At 32.0% G+C, this 20172-nt stretch overlaps 1 protein-coding gene across 1 annotated transcript; it reads left to right on the forward strand.

Moving 5' to 3' along the window:
• The first annotated feature begins 484 nt into the window (after positions 1-484).
• LOC114278602 (nuclear transcription factor Y subunit B-6) lies at positions 485-8155 on the forward strand. Its single transcript, XM_028220674.2, has 2 exons — positions 485-631; positions 7329-8155. Exons 1-2 carry the CDS (start codon positions 565-567, stop codon positions 7940-7942), a joined length of 681 nt encoding a protein of 226 aa, XP_028076475.2. The 5' UTR covers positions 485-564; the 3' UTR covers positions 7943-8155.
• The last annotated feature ends 12017 nt before the right edge of the window (positions 8156-20172 follow it).

Genomic DNA, 20172 nt, shown 5'->3' on the forward strand with positions numbered 1-20172 from the left:
CGTGTTCATACTCCAAACTAATCACCAATTAATTAGTCCCATGTTATTTCCTTATTTTCAACCTAAATCGTGGGCCCTTGTGTCTCTCCACCAATCAAAACTTTATGAAGCACCACGTGTTCATATTCCGAAAATACTAAATAATCACCCAACGTATGATAAGTCCTGTGAACCTCAAAAATTTTCTCATAATGACAAATGACCTAAGAAGAGTCCAACTCAATCAAAAATTACCCTTATTTCGATTTGAATTCGAATTTCACTATCTTTTTTTTTTTATTTTTTTTATGGGAAATTGATATTAATGCAATTTGCAAAGCATCGAAAGGAAGATACCCCCCAGTGCTACCCAACTGGAGTGTGAAGGGTGATGGGGTGAATGCCTTATTGGCACTGACAAATGCTCCCTTCCTCGTTCACAACGCCTGCTGCCACGTGGAGAGCATTTTTTGGCACTATTAATCATAAATATATATATATATATAGCAGACTTCCCAAGCATCTTCATCAAATTTCTTTTTCATAACCATCATTTTAGAGAGAGAGAGAGAGAGAAAGAGAGAGATGGAGATGGAACTTGGAGGTAATGGAGGCTTCCATGGCTACCGCAGACCCCCTCAAACATCCTCTGGTACGTATATGCATACAAAATACATATTTCTCTAAAATCTCTCTCTCTCTCATAAAGAATTCCTAATCCTAAATATTTATATGTATGTCCTGTTACACCATCAAAAAAATAAAATAAAAATTATATATATCATCTATATGTATATATGCATGCTTTTTTATAATCTTTTAATTAATGGGGCAATCTTCTTCTATAGTCTATTTCACCCACATGCAAGTGTCTACAGTTAGTTTTAGCTCTCTCTCTCTCTCTCTCTCCATGAAAACAAGCTTCATTCATTCAAGGCTTTGTCACCCACCTTATGTATTTTGTGTATTCTATGTGTATTCTAGGATTTGCCATTGAGCTCAGTTCATAAACATGTAGGCATTGTTCTGCATATAAATATTCTCATATGTGATTTAAGATTTATATATATATATATATATATGTATGTATAGAGTTTGATATGCATTTAATGTTATACAATGAATTTGATGATCATCATTTGTCTTTCACGACCTACTTTATCTTTTGATGTTTGATTCTTTTGTTTTGGGCGTTTTGTTTGGACATGGACCACAAAGTAACTAACCTCATTTAAGCTCATAAAACTGACGAAATTTGAGTGAGAAAAACGTGAAACAAGTGGCATGCATGCAGTGTGTAGCATAGCATCTCACTTGAACACTGCCTCAACACTTGTCTTTCATGCAATTCCCACCCTCATCTCTCTCTCTCTCTCTTCCCTTTTTCTCATGACCCGGAAACTGCACTAGCTGTTTCCATCTTCCGGGCAGGTTTCCCGCATTACCCATTGATTTCTATATATATATATATATATATCAGTTTTTAATGCCAACCGTTACATATGGAGATTTTGAAATTTCAATATCGATATTTATCAATGTATCAGCTAATATGATTCGATATTAGCTATATACAAATGTATCGCCTATACTATAACACTCACCTCCCCGCCTCACATTGAAAGATAGCATCAGTGATGTTGGGCATACAAGGACTACTATTACCTACTAAATAACTTAGTTTTAAGTATTTGGATCATATTACTAGATTCACAAGTTATTTAGGCCAATAAACGGTGGAGCGTGTGGTTATTATTTTGAACTAATCATGAGTTTGTCATAATATTCGGATTAATTGTTAGTACCCGGACGAGGACGTAATTGTATAATGGTCGTCTCACATTGGAAATTTGTATGGATGATCTTAGACATATAAATAATCTCTAATTTGTTATTAAATAACTTAAACTTAGGATTTTGGATCTTATTGATAGACTTACAAGTTATTAGGTCTAACTTATAAAGCATGGGTACTAAGACAAACATATCATACATGTACCGGATATTTATTGGCGTATAGTATTTCGTATTATATTTCTGCATATGTACTAAATACACGAAACACATATTCAAAATTTTTCTTCTTAATTTTAGGCATATCTAAACGTACCTAGTATATACTCAAGTTATACCGTACCTTAGTCAAAATAATATTTTCTTTTACTGCAGAGATAAAATTCTCTTCACTAGATTTCTTTTTAATTTTTAATTTTATACTTAGTATGATTGTAAAATTAAGCTATGATTTTTAATATAATGACATTTAATTTTGGATTATACCTTTACTTTTGATATTAAATGTTAATTGTAGATTGAATCTTAATAAATTAAGCCATTTAATCAATTTTTGTATTACTCTAAATACAAATGTACCAAACTGTACCTGTATCTCTTTTTTTTTTTTTTTTTTTTTTTAATCGATTTACTCATATTGGACCAATTGTGCCCGTACCGTGCTTGATAGGTCCAACTAACAATGGGGTGTTACAAACCGATACGAATATGATGCTATTTAAAACGTGATATATATATAGTAGAACCCTTACATGCTACAAGATATCTAAACAATTTTATTGGCTAAAAACACACTAGAATTTAATGTTATATTTAGATTATAAATTTATATAGAAATTTAGAAATTGAGAAAAAAAAATGACCTTACATTTTATTTATATATATATATATATTATTTAAATTCGTGATCCAAATGTAATGTAAAAAAAAGAAAAGAAAAGAATACTGTGTTGGAAACGGGATGTGAAATGAGTCCTTAATAAAAGAAACGAAAAAATGTTTAAAAATGAAACCGCAGCCAGGTTGCAAAATTTGATTCTCGATTAATGTTTGCCTGCGGTCTCGTTTAAAAATATATTATTTTAATTTTTTATAAAAAAAATATATAAAAAATAAAAATAATAATGTAATAATTTATTATGACCTTTTAATTTTTTTAATTAAAATATGTAGGCCTTGTTTGGTTTGATTTTGAGAGAGTAATTTTGGAGAAAATTTTTTAAAATTTTGTTTGATTTAATGATTTTAGAAAAAAATTTCAAAATTACTTTCTCTCTTTTACACATCAATCAATCACTTTTTCTCTCTCTTCTCTCATTGTCAATCACTTTTTCTGTCACACACATCTACTGAACTACAATAAAATATCAAATCATTCCAAACTTCCATACTCCAAAACTATTTTCAAAATATATAAGCAAATAAATTAAAAAAATTTCTAAACACTCTCTCTCTAAATTTTTTTTAAAAAATTTAACACGTAACTAGAAGACAGCAGATAAGGCGAAAACAATGAATTTGAACCGCTCTGTGCAAGGTTGTCTGGTTGTGTTTGTGTCAATGTTCATTTGTCGGTACTTAGATTTGTCTTCTTGTACTTGATTTACTTTTGTTCTCTATTGCCCACCTCCAACTCATACACTCACGTAGTGTGTGTGCTCTCACATGCACTGCACGTGTCAGAGTTCCATCAACATTAAGGGGTGTTTTGAAAAGATGGTTAAAAATTAATTTTTTTTTATGAGAAATGATATGACTCAAAATAGATTAAAAATTGATTTTTGACTTTTTTGACATGTTGCCAAAATAGCCCTAAGGTTGATTTGGAAATTGGTTATTTTGGTTAATTTTTTAATTGATAAATTATGTTGATAGTTTTTGCATTTATCTCTTGTATTATTTTAGTTCATGTAATTTTAATTAATTCGATTTTGACATTTAATTTTAAACTTTGTATTAATTTAATTTAATTGATAATGTCGATTGTACTTTTTGAAGGAAAGAGATTGACTCACTGAGTTAAACACGTTTATAATTTTGCCTATAAAATTATTATGCATGTTGTTTATGTGCACATTTTTTTTAATCAAAAAACACTAACTTACCGTTGTAATCAATTAGATTAAATTGAGACAACATTACAAATTCAAAATTAAAATCGAGTCAATTAAAGTTACGAGGTTCAAAATGACATAATGGCCAAAATATAAAAGTTATCTATATAATTTACCTTTAATTTCATATTTTTAATGAAATTATTGTATCATGTCATAATTTGGTTTGCATTAAAAAATAATCAATCTTAACACACTAATTTTTGTCATTATATGTTTTGTATCGTTAAATACATATTATGTTTAAAAAAAAGTCGTCATTAATATTGGAAAAATGATATGTAATTCTATTTTTTAGATTTATTTTTTAGACTCAATGATGTATAAGTGAGATGACTGGTTGATAATTATAGAAGATATAAGAGAGATAACAAATAAGAGTGATTAGTTGATTGATCATTAAGTTTGAAAAATAAGTCTAATTTTGGATTGAATAACACTACTCTTAATCTTTGTCTTCTCTAGTGCATTCTATTCTTGAGCTAACCTTCTTGCCAACTGGTCAAAAGTTGGATTAGTGCAGATTAGTTCAGTAGATCCACTATCACTCACAATTTTTTTTTTTTTTGAATAAAAAAATCTAAATTTTATTAAAAATTTGAAATTAAAGGTACAAAAAATAGAATGCAATGAGAAAAATTCAAAAAATATAAACTACCCCTATGCTAACTATCACACTCATTGATGATCTAAATGTGTTTGAATATAAAACAATGTTTTTAAATGATGTCCTTGTAGGTAGGTCATATAAAACAATGTTTTTGAATGATTTATATATTCACATAATTCTAGAAGCTTTGATTCGAATTTTTGAATTTAATTTTTTAAAAATTGAATTTTTTGTTTTTCTTACTTTTTTGTTTTTAGTGATTTTTTAATATTTTAGTCAATTTCTTTTTTATTTTTTACATGCACCTAATTTAGATGTACTTAAAAAATAAAATATTTGTAAAAATTCAATAAATTCACAATATTACGAAAATGTACTGAATTTTTTGTTTTTGCATTTTTGTTATTTAGTAAATTTTCTAAGAACAAATTACACTAACGATCCCTATAGTTTGAAGTTTGTATTATTTTGACCCCTAATTTTTCAATTGTGATATGTTTGACCCTGAATTTTAAATATTATTCCAAATAAGGATAATTGAAGATACCATTGCTTAATTTTAACGGTAAAAGTGTCAATTTGATAAAATGTAAATTAATTTGACAAAAATAAATGCCAAAAAATATTTTTGAATTTTTAAAAATTATTTCTACATACTAAAGATAAAATTATGTAAAATTTATATATCTTTTAGACATTTATTTATTTTACCAATTAATTTTTATCATGTGTTTGGATGATATTACGTAATGGGTGGTTGTATTTATTTTTATTTAATTAGTTTATGTTTTGCCAAACATCAAATATGGCGACAACTTTGATATCATTATTAAACGAATCTATTAAATCAAAAAATTCAAAATTAAAAATATTTAATATATTAAACATATAGATTACGCATTAAAATTCTAACAACCACCCATTACACAATCATCATCCAAATACATAATAAAAATTAATTTGGTAAAAAAATAAAAATAAATAAATGTTTAAAAGATTTATTAATTTTACATAATTTTATCTTTTGTGGGTAGAAATAATTTTTGAAAATTTAAGAATTTTTTTTTGATATTTATTTTTGTCAAATTAGTTTATATTTTATTAAATTAACGATTTTGCCTTTGAAATTAGGCAATAATATTTTCAATTGTTCTTATTTGGAACAAGATTCAAAATTCAAGGTCAAATGTGTTACAATTGAAAAGTCGGGGATTAAAGTGACACGAGTCTTAAATTATAGGAACTATTAATGTAATTTGTCCATTTTTAAAATAATTAAAAAAATCTCAAGTATTATATTTTTTTAATTGTATTTATATTAAGTGTATCTAACAAGTAAAAAAAATTATTCAAAATATTAAAAAAATACTAAAAAAAATAATTGAAAAATAAAAAATTCTATTTTTAGAAAATTGAATTCAAGAAATTGGAACCAAACAAGGTGAATAATTCAAATCATTGAAGTAGGCCTAATGGTAAGTTTACTTAACAAAACTATGAGTTTAATCCTCTCCCAGATGGAAAATGATAGATATTCCTACTTAGATTAGGAATTTTTTCTTTACCAACTATACGGGTGTGGTCTCGGTTAGCTCTTAGATGATCTTCACATTCCAAAAAAACTCCTCAATCCTTTACAGATTGAACATTTGTTGTTCCATAAACAAACTCATCTTCAAAAATGGAAAATGAGAAAAAGTTTTGTGAAAGGATCGCTAATCTTAAACTTGTTCAAGAGGTTAGCCTCTCTATCAAGTTTAAGAAATCAAATTATAAGACTCTTATGAAATTGTAGGCGTGTTCGTTGATTGTTGCTTGGCCTAGCTTTTGGATTATCCTTGTATGTTAATTTACTTGTTAGATTTTTGTGTAGAAACTAAGCATGTGTTTCCCCTCCTCGAAAGATGTGTTGCCTTTAGGCATGTAATGAATCTTACTGTAATATTTATTTTTAGTATAAAACTTATGACTTGTCTATAAATAAATAAAAAAACGTGTGTGGTTTCACATGGGTGTGACATTCAAACCATGTAATTGGTACAAAAATTTGTAATTTAGCCGGATATGTATCAAAATTTCTTTGGAGAGAAATTGGACCTTTATTTATTTTTATAAAAATAAATGCTAGTAATATATTGTCTCCCGATATTAATTATTGAAAAATAATTCATCCCTTTAATTTTGCCCCCTCCCTCCAATTTCACCCAAATGATGTAGAATTAGAGGAGGTTAAAGATGAGAGAAAATGAATGTGGGATTGCTTCATATGAGTCTTAGACACGTCATTGGGAGTAGAATTGAGGAAGCAACAATTAGAGAGATATACTGGGACGGTTGATTATTACAACAATTTAAAATTTTAGAAATAAAAATTTATAAACAAAATTATTTTTTAGGAAGAAGATATTTTAATTATCAAAAGTGTCATTATTATATTTTTAACGAGAAATTAAAATTTGGTAATGAATTACTATTCTTTTGAAATGAAAATTTTCATCTCAAAAATTTAATTTTTTTTGCCCGCAATCATTTTTGTACCTAAAAGTACATTTATTAGCAATATTTTAAAATTGTTACTAAAGATCCTTTTTTAACTTTTCAAGACAAACGTTTCGTAATGACTCACATGTTAACCAAAGGTGGTCTCCTAATATTTTTTATAATAAAATGTTTACTTTTGAAAGTGAAAATGTTTAGTCCTAAAACTTTTATGTGTCGTAGTGTTGTGAATGAATTGAGTTTCAGGGCTTGTTGAATTCTACCATCCACTTCCACTATGCAGTTATTCAACACACTAACAATAGTAATTATCTTTGTCTACTTTTTATCAGGAATGAAACTGGATATGAAGCTGCCTGAGATCAACAACAACAACAACAACAACAACAACAACTACTTCAACTACCACCACTCAGCCACCACCGATGACAACGAATGCACCGTGCGCGAGCAAGACCGGTTCATGCCAATCGCCAATGTCATCCGAATCATGCGCAAAATCCTACCTTCACATGCCAAAATATCGGACGATGCCAAGGAAACAATCCAAGAGTGCGTGTCAGAGTTCATCAGCTTCATCACAGGCGAGGCGAACGAGCGTTGCCAGAAAGAGCAGCGAAAGACCATCACTGCCGAGGATGTCCTCTGGGCAATGAGCAAATTGGGCTTCGATGACTACATCGAACCCCTCACTCTGTACCTTAACGGCTATCGTGAGTTTGAGGGTGATCGCGGGTCCTTAAGGGGCGAGCCCTTGACCATGGTTAAGAGGCCCGGTGAATTGGGTGGGTTGGCTTTTGCACCTGCGCCGTTTCACTTGAGTCATCACCATGGTTTCTTTGGATCAGCAGCAGCAATGGGTGGGTTTTTTAAGGATGCATCGAATGCAGGTTCGTCACAAGCTGCAATGGCTAGCGTTGAACACTATGTCCAGGCTCACAAGTGAATAAGAAATTGGTATGAGAATCCTAGATCTGAAGGGATCAAATGAAGAAAACTTTGGTTCTGTTAAGTGGTTAATTCAGGTGATGTTTGGGGTCTTTTTTTATTTTTTATTTTATTTAAGGTTGGTTATTGTGTAAGCACAACTAAGGTGCCTTTGTCATGCATGCAAAATATTGCTGCTTTTAATCAAGTGCTCCTTATTTCAAGTTACAAAGGCCTTGCAACCTTCGATGCTGATTTTGCACTTTATTTATTTATTTATTTTGGTAGTAATTCTATGTACACCAAAAAAACAAAAAACAAAAAAAGGTAATTAAAATATCATAGAGTGTGTTCGGTTTGTGTTTTGAGATAAATTTTTTTTAAAAAATAATTTGGAGAGAGAGTTTAGAATTTTTTTTGATTTATTTGGTTGTATATTTTGATAGTAGTTTTGGAATTTGGGAGTTTGAGGTGATTTGATATTTTGTTGTAGTTGAGTAGATGTGTGTGAGAAAAAATAATTGAGAATGAGAGAGGAGAGAGAGAGAGAGAAAAAGTGATTAATTAATGTGTAAGAGAAAGAAAGTGATTTTAAAAAATCATAAGGTGTGTTTGATTTGTATTTTGAGATAAATTTAAAAAAAAAAAAAATTTTGGGGAGAGAGTTTAGGATTTTTTTTTGATTTATTTGGTTTTATATTTTCAGAGTAGTTTTGGAATTTGAGAGTTTGAGATGATTTGATACTTTGTTGTAGTTGAGTTGATGCGTGTGAGAAAAAATGATTGAGAATGAGAGAGGAGAGAGAAAAAGTGATTAATTAATGTGTAAGAGAGAGAAAGTGATTTTGATTTTTTTTTTTCAAAAAAATTGAACCAAATAAAATTTTTAATTTTTTTTTCAAAAATTATATCTTGAGATACAAATTAAATTAGTCCATAGTACATCATAAAATCATTTTAGAAATAAGATATTAAATAAAATAAGACGTGTGATAAAATGAAGTTAAATTAAAAAAATAAAATAAAATAAGGTGGTTTGGGATATTCTAAATAAAAGATTGTTTGTCATGTACTAAAAAAGTCAAAAAGTCACTATCCTATTTAAGTCCATCATCTTATTTAAGTCACATCACCTCTCTATTTCATCATTTCAAACCCAACCCATATTTTATAAAAAGTCAAAAAGTGCATTTATTTAAAACATCCCAAACCACCCCTAAGTGTACTTTTTAACTTTTTATGAAATATGAATTGAGTATGGGTTGAATTTAAAGTAATGTAGTAAAGTATTGATGTGACTTAAATAAGATAATAACTTTTTAATTTTTTAAAATTATGTCAAATAAAATTTAAATTTGACCAATGTACATGTATTGCCGGCTCATTTAATATAAAATATGAAACAATCTTTACTTACATGACATGTGATAGAGTGAAGTGAACTTGAATAGAGATGGAATATAAAATATGAAATAAGTGGACTTGAATAGAGATGGAATATAAAATATGAAAGGGTAATACTAGATACCATTAAAAGTGGTGTTCTAAAATAATTATTAATGATGTGGCATTTACTTTTTCAAAAAAAAAAAAAAAAAAAGACACAACAAAATTGTGACAATAGATACTGCTACATTATTAATGATAGCACTAATTAGTACTCTTACTCATTTTCTAATATGAAATCATCTTTACTAACAAGACGTGTGATAGAGTGAAGTGAAGTTAACGATGGACATCGTTCAACAAGAGTCCGAATCCTCTCCAGCCAAAAGTTCCTCCTGTCCTCCGATCAAGGGCCACGATTTGGCCACGTGGCCCTTTGAAGATCTACGGCTTAGATAAAAAAAAAATGAATTTCGTTTCTCTGCAAAGCAACAGAAATGAAAGGAAGAAGAACAGAGAATGCATTTTTTTTTTCTTTTTTTCTGCATTTTTCTGATGCAGATATTTTGGAAGAAGAAAAAGAAGAAAAATCAAGATGATGAAGATTTGTAGATCTGGATCTGCAGAGGATTTTTTTTTTTTTTTGTTGATGAAGATGATGATGATGTTGAAGATTATGATGTTGAAGATGATTTCATTCTTTTCTTCTTCTTTTTTCTTGTTTTGGGCTTCAAGAACAAGCTATATGGATCTCAAACAGAGCTATATACATACATACAAATGAAGATGTATTTTTGACTTTTTTGTTCATAAGTTGTACAGTTTCAGATTTGAATTTCTGGGGAAAAAATATTGTTCCTATAGTTGTTTTGGACATAGATTTCAACTAGGTATTGATATAAAGTGTTTTTGGCTTGTGGGTTGTTGTTGTTGATGTTTTTGTTAGTTTGGGCATTGATTTCAACTGGGTAATTTTTTTTTTTTATTCTTCTTCTCATTGTGATAAAGCTAAACTGAACCAAAAAATTCTTCTTCTTCTCACTGATAACTCTCTCTCTCTCTCTCCCTCAAAACACTTAATTGATTATTCCCCTTCACATTTCAGTTCTGTTTTTTTTTTAAATTGATATTTTCAATACAGATCTGTGAGTAAATCTGTAAAAAAAAAAAAATCAGATTTCAAATCTGAACCAATTTCAAATCTGAACTCTCAACCAATTTCAAATTTGAACCAAAAAAAAAAAAAACAAAACAAAAAACACAGCATCAAAAAATCATCAGATATTGATGATTTTCAATAAAAAAAACGCATCAAATATATTTTTCTGCAGATTTTAAAATTTTGCGTTTTGATGATCTTCAAATATATATTGATGATCTTCAGAGATATATATTGATGATCTTCAAAGATCTGATGCGTTTTGAAGATATATATTGATGACTAAAAAATATATATTGATGATCTTCAAGAATATATATTGATGATCTTCAAAGATTTTTGAACACAGAATCTGCATCAAAACTAAAAAAAAATTCTGCAAATTTTTCTGCAGATGTTGATGATCATCAAGAAATTTTTTTTATGCAGATTTGAAATTTGATTTTTTTTTTTTACAGATTTACTCACAGATCAGTATTGAAAATATCAATTTAAAAGAAAACGGAACTGAAATGTTGAGGGGAATAATCAATTAAGTGTTTTGAGAGAGAGAGAGTTATCAGTGAGAAGAAGAAGAAGTTTTTGCTGAAAAACGAAATTTATTATTTTTTTTATCTGAGCCGTAGATCTTCAATGGGCCACGTAGCCAAATCATGGCCCTTAACCGGAGGACCGGAGGGATCCTTTGATTTTAGAGGATTCGGACTCGTTCAACAAATATGAAATCATCTTTACTGACAAGACGTCTGATAGAGTGAAAGGGGGTTAATTTGATTGAGGATGTACATCAGGTCATCACAATGGATGTATTAAAATTGTGTATTAAAGTGTGTTATATGGCAAAAAATATTAAAAGTGAGATCGAAAAATATGTGTTAAGAGTTTGTTAATTTAGTAAGTGAATAGTGAATGAATGGTGGTACAATGGATGTGTTAAAGGGTGTGTTAAGGTGTGTGTTAAATATATATATATATATATGTATATATATATATATATATGTATATTATAAATAAAATAAATAAATAATTTAGTTTAATTAAAAATTTCAAGTCCAAAAAAAAATCCCAACAAGTTAAAAATAAATAAATTTGCCGTTGACCGGTCAATTGGCCGGACATTCGGCCAGTCAACCGGTAAAACAAAAAAACGTTCCCCTTCACTAGCTAAAACGCTAGCTGCAGATAACAAACATATTAACACACACCAACTAACACACACCACTAACACACCTACTAACAGCTCCATTGTGAGAGAAAAAACAGAAAATAACTTGCTAAAAAATAACAACTGATACTAAAACACTTACTAGCAGCTCCACTGTGAATGCTCTCAGTCGGTTAAACTCTGCTAGTAGATGTTTGGGATAAATTAAAAAATGGTATTTTGTTATTTATATATATTTATCTGGATCATATTAATTAATATCTATCAATATTTTTTTTCTATTTTTTTAATTACTTTTTCTTACTTTTTTATATATTTTTTTATTATAAAAAATAAAAAAATATACTTATTTAAAACATTTCAAACCACCCCTTAGTTTTACTATGTTTTTAAAATTTGAAAAAAAATATTTTATCACTTAAGGTTGTGCTGATAGAGCGAAGTGAATGGATTTGAAGATGGATGGATAAAAACGTAATTGACTTGGTACAGTGATATTTAAATAATTTTTTTTATTGAATTGATAATGATGATTTTGGATTCGTTTGGAATATGAATTGATTTTTTGACTATTAATTTGGAGTTAAAAAATTTTATTTGGGATATGTTTTGATTTTTTTGACTTTTGTAAGAAAAAAAACAAATGATTATAGATTAGATGTGACATTTTGTCATATTTGACTAAAATAACTTATTTTGTTTTATATGACTGATTTAGCCCAAACTAATATCCCAAACAGGGTCTTTATTATTTTGATCATTGATATAGATTGTTTTTTTTTCCATAAAATCGTATCAATTAAAACGATTTGATTCAATGCAATTTAATTAATTTAGGACTGTTTAACTTTGAGACACTTTTTAAAACTATAGTATAATCGTTAATTTATGTAAAACTATTAAGTTAGTCATTTGTCTACCACTTCAAATATATCTAATCCATCCATTTAGTATATACTTTTCAATTTCTAAATTAATAAATGCTATGATTTCAATAATAATGACTTAGAATAAAATTGATATATAATAGGGTTTTACTAACTTAGGTTATAGAGATAATAAAATTAAGGAAAAATTACGACATTAGTTCATATACTTTGGTTATTGTGTTATTTTAGTTCCTTTAATTTTATTTAGCTCAATTTTCACCATGAATTTATGACTTTATTTCAATTTGCTCTAATTAATTACAATTTTTAGCAATTTTTTTATTTAAAATACGGAAAAAATGTCATGTGTTATATTTTTAAGAGTAAAATTATAAACTTACTCAACTCAGTGAGTTTACGTCAACCAATTTAGTGATAAATTTTTTTAAAAAAAATAACGATATTATCAATTGGAACAATTTGATACAAAATCTACAATTAAGGGTTAAAATTGAGCTAATTGAAAGTATAGACTAAAATGACACAATGAGTAAAATATAGGGATTACTAGTGTAATTGTTCCTAAAATTAATTAATTGAGGTTAATAATTTATTATACTTATTAATAGCATTATATTATTAGATTATATATATTATAAATTAAATATATGTTGAAGTGGTTGGTTTTGGTTTAATTCGGCCTATAAGATACTTGAATTGGTACCGAACTAAAAATAAAAAAAAATCAAATTAAAAAATTGTACAGACCAATTCTTTCTTGTTAAAAAACAAATTAAACATAATTGATTCGGCTTTATTCAATCGATTTGGATGATTTTTTCGCACATCCTATGGGTGGATATCGGCCTGTCAATCGACTCAATTCAATCTTATTTTTACAAGATTTAGGAAATATATTTTAACTTTTGAGACTGATTAGGTTAATATTTTAAACCCTTTAAAATAATGAGTTGGACCTACGACTTGTTTCGGAATTTATTATTTTAGTTTTTTTTTGACTTTTTATAAAAAGATATGTAAAAAAAAAAAAGAGAATGATATGACAATTCTTATAACTTTTTAATTTTTTGAATATTTTAGCCTATTGACAAACAACCAACCCGCTGAAATATTTATACCTCTCAAGAATAAGGCCTTGTTTGGTTTGTGTTTTAGAAAAGTTTTCTAGATTTTTTTTTTAAATGGAAACTAATTTGATAAAAATAATTATCAAGAATATTATTTTAGATTTTTAAAAATTATTTATGACCTCTCAAAGATCAAATTATATAAAAATGATAAGTATTTTTTTTTATTTCTTTCACCAAAGTAATTTTTACTTATTTTGAAAAAAAATTCTAAAATAAATTTCTGAAAATAAAACCATGACCTTAGTTTCTTGTATCAAACTGTAGTACCAAAAATGCGAAAAAAATATTTACTACAGATTCTATATTACTTAAAATTCGACGACATTCCCAAGAGTTGCTACCAGATCATAAGTCATCATTTACATTGCAATGTTTCAATGCTAAAATCGCTACTTGTATGTTTTTGGTAATATTTACGTTTTCAATTTATATTTATAAAAAATTTATAAAATAATTTTTGTTTATTTTTTGTTTATTTTTAGAAAAACATAAACTATAAACGCGTTTGGTAATTGACAAAATATTTTAAAAAAATTAAAAATATAAAAAAGAGTGAGAAATGGCAAGTGGTGGCAAATGGCGGCGGAAGACGGTGGTGGAAAGTGGTGATGGTGGGTGGTGGGTAGCTGGTGGCAGGTGGGCGGTGGTGGCGGGTGGGTGGGTGGGTGACGGTGGTGGGTGGTAGCGAATAGGTGGTGGTGGTGGTGGTGGTGGCGGCGGCGGGTGGTGGTGGCAGGTGGATGGCGGATGGCTGATGGTGGTAGGTGGTGGCGGGTGGGTGCTGGTGGCGGGTGGTGGTAGTTGGTGAGTTGGTGGGTGGGTGGGTGACGGTGGCGGGTGGTAGCGAGTGAGTAGTGGTAGTGGTAGCGGCGGTGGCGTGTAGTAGGTGGTGGCGGTGGTGGCGGCAGTGGCGGGTAGTAGGTGGTGGTGGCAAGTGGGTGGCGGATGACAGGTGGTGGTAGGTGGTGACGGTAGGTAGGTGGGTGATGGTGGCGGGTGGTGGGTAGTAGCAAGTGGGTGGTGGTGGCGGTGGTAGTGGTAGCAGGTGGTGATGGCAGGTGTGTGGCGGATGGCGGGTAGGTAGCGGGTGGGTGAGTGGGTGGGTGGGTGACGGTGGCGGGTGGTAGGTGGTAACGAGTGGGTGGTGGTGGTGGGTGGTGGGTGGTGGTGGCGGGTGGGTGGCAGGTGGTTGGTGGTGGTGGGTGGCTAGTGGTGGCAGGTGGGTGGTGAGTGGTGGTGGCGAGTACGTGGCGAGTAGTGGTGGCAGGCGGTGGATGGTAGTGACAGGTGGTGGGTGGTGGTAGGTGGATGGCAGATGGGTGGTGGGTGGTGGTGGTGGTGGCGAGGGGTGGGTGGTGGTGGCGAGTGGGTGGGTGGTGGGTGGTGAGTGGTGGTGGCAGGTGGTGGTGGTGGTGGTGGTGGGGGGGGGTGGGTGGTGGTGGCGGAAGACGGTGGTGGAAAATGGTGACAGGTGGTGACTAGTGTTGGGTGGTAAAAAAAAAAAAACTGAAAACTCAAAATGGAAACACATTTTTTGTGTTTTCATTTTTTGGCCAAATTTATAAACTGAGACTACTGATTTATAAATCAAAAATTTTACCAAACAAGTTTTTATTTGAGTTTTATAAATTTTTGTAAATATAAACAGAAAATTGAAAACGTAAGTGTTAACGACATTCCCAAGAGTTGCTACCAGATCATAGGTCATCATTTACATTGCACTGTTTCAATGCTAAAATCGCTACTTGTATGTGTTGTACCAATGGTGTAATTAAACCAAACAAACAGATTCACAAACAATTTAAATGCAGAACATGAAACATGTTGAACATACCAGTTGAATAGAATTACATAATAAACTAAAATGAGAAAAAGAAAGTAAATAGAAGTTTGCACTATACAGTTTCCTTAAAACAGATTCGTCGCCTTACCGGTTGGGTGCTTGAGGTTTGTTCGACGTCTGTCTCCTAAGATACGATCATTGAACCAGCTACAACAAAGCACCAACTGCGTAGCTTCGGTGAACAAAACACAAGCAGCACACTCTCACTAGAAAGAATAAAAAGCTGGAGGAAAATTTTCTGGTATGCAAAGAAAGCAAATTTTGTAGTGTGTAAGAATGAAGGAGAAGGGTCTCCTTTTATATACATGGAGGGAGAGAGAAAAAGACTCCTGCCATCAAGGTACATCACAAATGCAGAAATCAATTTTGTATTAACTTGCAAAATTGATGGCTTAAAGTCCATCATGAATAGAGGAGTTACCAACTTTATAATACACGTGTTTTTGTGTATATATTCCTGCAGCCCACAGATCTGGCTTGGCCCAAAAAGATTAAAATGGGTGGGCCGAGCCCAACCCCTACACTCAATCCCTAAAGACTCAAGCCTCAAGCCTCAAGCCCAAGCCCAAGCCCAAGATCTAAGATCTACGAATCACGGACCCAGACCAGGACCCGACCCAGTCTAGTCTAGGTTGGTGGCACGTGCGCGTGGGGCAATTTTTGCATAACCAACTTGGACCATAGTCTTGGCCTAAGTCCTTCCTTGAAGCATCTATACATCCCTTCCTTCGAACAATTTGAATGCCCCCAAAGGGCTCACACCCTTAGGCAAAAAATCAGATTTAAATATCTATCAATGCTCTCATCTACAATCAATGTGGGATACAAGGTTTCACACATTTCCCAACATCTCTTTCATGAGGCTAATTTAATGAATCAATTTCTTATTCAAATCTTAATGGTTTTTGGTCATTTTTTTATGGTGTAAGTCATTCTTTTTGTGGTGTAAAGATTTACTACAAAGAATCTAAACCCACTTTTATCTACCTCAATTAAGGATTGACACCCACTTTAATATTGCATTAAAGTCACCAAAAAACCATTATTTTTCAACAATCCCTCACATGAATAAAAATTAACTGAATAACAATAAATGAATAACGCTTAACAACAAAGACTCAGAGAGAGAGAGTGCAACAGAATCCTGAATCGAAAAAAGTAGCTTTTGGCTTTGAACTCTTTCTAGTGAAGTCTATCAGATTTACTGGCTGCCCAGTGAACACGAAGTCTTGAATTGTTATGCCGTTTATGTAAACCAAGACAACAGACCTCACATAAGAATTTCTCCAGCCATCGTTCTGTTCTCAATGTTGTGTTCGGTTTGGCCCTGGAACACTAGCCTGGTTCAGTGAGTGATTTAAAGAATTCGGCCTTGGCAATTCTTATAGAAGCGGTCCAACTTCACACTCACATAGGTGACTCTACTTGAGTATCCTGCTATACTCAGCTCAACAGCTCAACACACTAGAGTCAGTAAAAGCTCAACATAACCTCTACACTTGCAGGTATCACTGATAAAAGGAATGGCTGGAGGTTTAACCTCCTTAGTGACATACCACTGTTACACATAATTAGGTTGTCCCATTGAACCTAGATCTTGGGATCTCTAATCAACTAGGTTGGGTTTCCATTTCGATAACACCTTACACTAAAGGTCTTAAACCCATTCATTCTAACGACTTCTCTACTAACACTCGATTTAACCCTTTGGTTAGCAGATCTGCAATGAAAACTCCATTTGAGAGTAGTTGTCGTATGGAATTATGTCTACCACAAATATGTCTAGACTTTCCATTATACATATTACTATGTGCTCGTCCAATAGCCAATTGGCTGTTACAATGAATATAGATGGCTAGCACAGGTTTCGACCAACGTAAAATATCTTCAATGAATTGGCGAAGCCATTCCGCCTCTCTTGTTTCTTTATCCAACGCTATAAACTCCGATTCCATCATTGATCGTGAGGTACATGTCTGCTTGGAAAATTTCCAAGACACGGTTGCCCCTCCAAGGGTGAACACATAACCACTAATGGATTTCGAATCCTTAACATCAGATATCCAATTTGCATTGCTATAGCCTTCTATTACTCATGGATATCTGGTGTAATGCAATCCATAATCCCCGGGAAAATGGAGATACCTTAACACCTGAATGATACGCTTCTAGTGAATGGCATCAGGATTGCTTATGTATCAACTATGCCTGCTTATAGAGTAGGCTCTGTCCGACTTTGTACAACTCATCAAATATGTCAAACTCCCAATGACCAGAGAATATTCTAGCTGAGAGACACTTTCACCATTATTCTTGGTCAAGTATAGACTCAAGTCTACCAGTGTCCTAGACACACTTGTGTCTGATTTATCAAATTTCTCAAGTATTTTCTCAACATAGTGAGATTGAGAAAGTACAATATCATCAGATGTTCTGGTAATCTTAACACCCATAATTACATCTGCAAGACCCATATCTTTCATGTCAAACTTAGTGTTCAACAATCTCTTGGTAGTTCTAATTATCGCATCATTACTACCAACAATGAGTATATCATCAACGTATAGACATAAAATGACAAAACCTCTGTTAGTGTCTTTGATATATATGCATTTGTCACACTTATTGATTTTGAACCCATTTGACAACATAGCGTTGTCAAACTTCTCATGCCATTGCTTAGGAGCTTGCTTCAAACCATACAATGATTTGACAAGCTTATAGACTTTCTTATTTTGTACTGGAGCTGAAACCCCTCGGGTTGCTCCATGTAGATTTTTTCATCTAAATCTCCATTTAAGAAAGTTATATTTATATCCATCTGATGTATCTCCAGACCACGTAAAGCTGCTATCGCAATCACCATGCGAATGAATGTAATCCTTGTCACAGATGAATACATATCAAAGTAATCCAAGCCTTCTCGCTACTTGTATCCTTTGATAACTAGCCTAGCTTTATACTTATCCATTGATCCATCCGTTTTCATCTTTCTTCTAAAGATCCACTTAATTTCCAAGGCCTTACTACCTAGGGGTAGATCAACCGACTCCCAACTATGGTTCTATAAGATGGAGTCAATCTCACTCTTATTATTTCTTTCCACAAAGGACTTTCAGGTGAAGTCACAGTTTCATAGAAAGTTTAAGGTTCTCACTCTAACATATAAGTCAAGAAGTCTAGACCAAAGGACTTTGCGGTCCTAGCCCTTTTACTTCTTCTTGGCTCATCTACTTCCTCAGCTTGATCAGCTATTTGATCATCTACGTGATCATTATTATTTTCAGCATCTTTCACTTCTTTCATGGAACTCGAAACCCCTTCTTGGAGACGACAAGGAAATACATCTTCAAAGAAAGATGCATTTCTTGATTCCATGATAGTATTCTAGTGTATATCTGGAATAGCAGACCTATACACAAGAAATCGATATGCACTGCTATTATGTGCATAACCAATGAATATAAAATCCACTAACTTTGGGCCTATCCGAACCTGCTTGGGTGTAGACACTGCCACTTTCGCAAGACACCCCCACATTCGTAGATATTTATATGAAGGCTTATGGTCTTTCCACAACTCATATGGAGTCTTGTCTACATTCTTCTAAGGTATTCTATTAAGAATGTAATTCGCGGAGAGAATTGCTTCCCTCCACAAGTTCTGTGGCAACCCAAAACTTATTAACATCGCATTCATTATTTTTTTTAACATCCTATTTTTCTGCTCATCAACACCATTTGACTGAGGGAAATAAGGCGTTGTAGTTTGGTGGATAATCCCAAATTGAGCACAAATCTCAGCAAACGTGGATTTATACTCACCACTACGATCACTTCTTAAAGCTTTGATCTTACGACTCAGTTGATTCTCAACTTCATTCTTGAAAAAAATAAATTTATCAATTGCCTCATCTTTGCTTTTAAACAAATATACATAACAATATTTAGTGCAAACATCAACAAAAGTGATAAAGTACTTGTTGCCACCATGTGATTGTACGACTTTCAAGTCACACACATCACTATGCACTATCTAAAGGCTCGGTACTTCTTTCAATAGAATGAAAAGAAGTCAATGCCAATTTTGCTTCTACACAAGTTTCACACTTGTAATTTGGATTAATCTTGAAAGATGGTATATGATCTAATTTGATTAATCTACGCAAAGAGTCAAAATTTGCATGACCTAGTTTACCATGCCATAAATTAGGAAACTCAAGCACATAAGCAGAAGAAGAGGATTTCTTATTCAATTTTGGGATAATAGTCATTACATTTAGCTTAAACATACCACCCGATATATATCCCTTCCCCATATAGATCCACTCTTGGTCAACACGACCTTATCAACCTCAAACACCATGTGGAAGCCATGCTTACTTAAGAGCAACCCCAAGACAAGGTTTTTACGAATGTTCGGCACATATAGGACATTGTTCAGAGTCAGATCTTTTCCTGAAGTCATCTTCAGGACCACCTGGCGTTTACCCTCAACGGTTGAGGTCGTAGAATTCCCTATGAACAACTTCTCACTGTTTGAAACTAGTTCGAAAGTTGTGAAACATCTTCTTCTTCGCACAAATGTGGCGAGTGACCCCAGTGTCCACCCACCATTCCTTTGAGTTTGACCCCACCATGTTCACCTTAGAGATGACAGCTGACAGATGCATGTCG

This window comes from Camellia sinensis, chromosome 9 (genome assembly GCF_055761805.1).
Source record: "Camellia sinensis isolate YWXY chromosome 9, ASM5576180v1, whole genome shotgun sequence".
Classification (NCBI taxonomy): Eukaryota; Viridiplantae; Streptophyta; class Magnoliopsida; order Ericales; family Theaceae; genus Camellia; species Camellia sinensis.

Bases quoted from the DNA above. Each gene is read 5' to 3' on its own strand.
- LOC114278602 (XM_028220674.2), top strand. From the start codon at position 565: ATGGAGATGGAACTTGGAGGTAATGGAGGCTTCCATGGCTACCGCAGA. The intron at 632-7,328 runs GTACGTATATGC...ACTTTTTATCAG, and splicing joins ACCCCCTCAAACATCCTCTG to GAATGAAACTGGATATGAAG.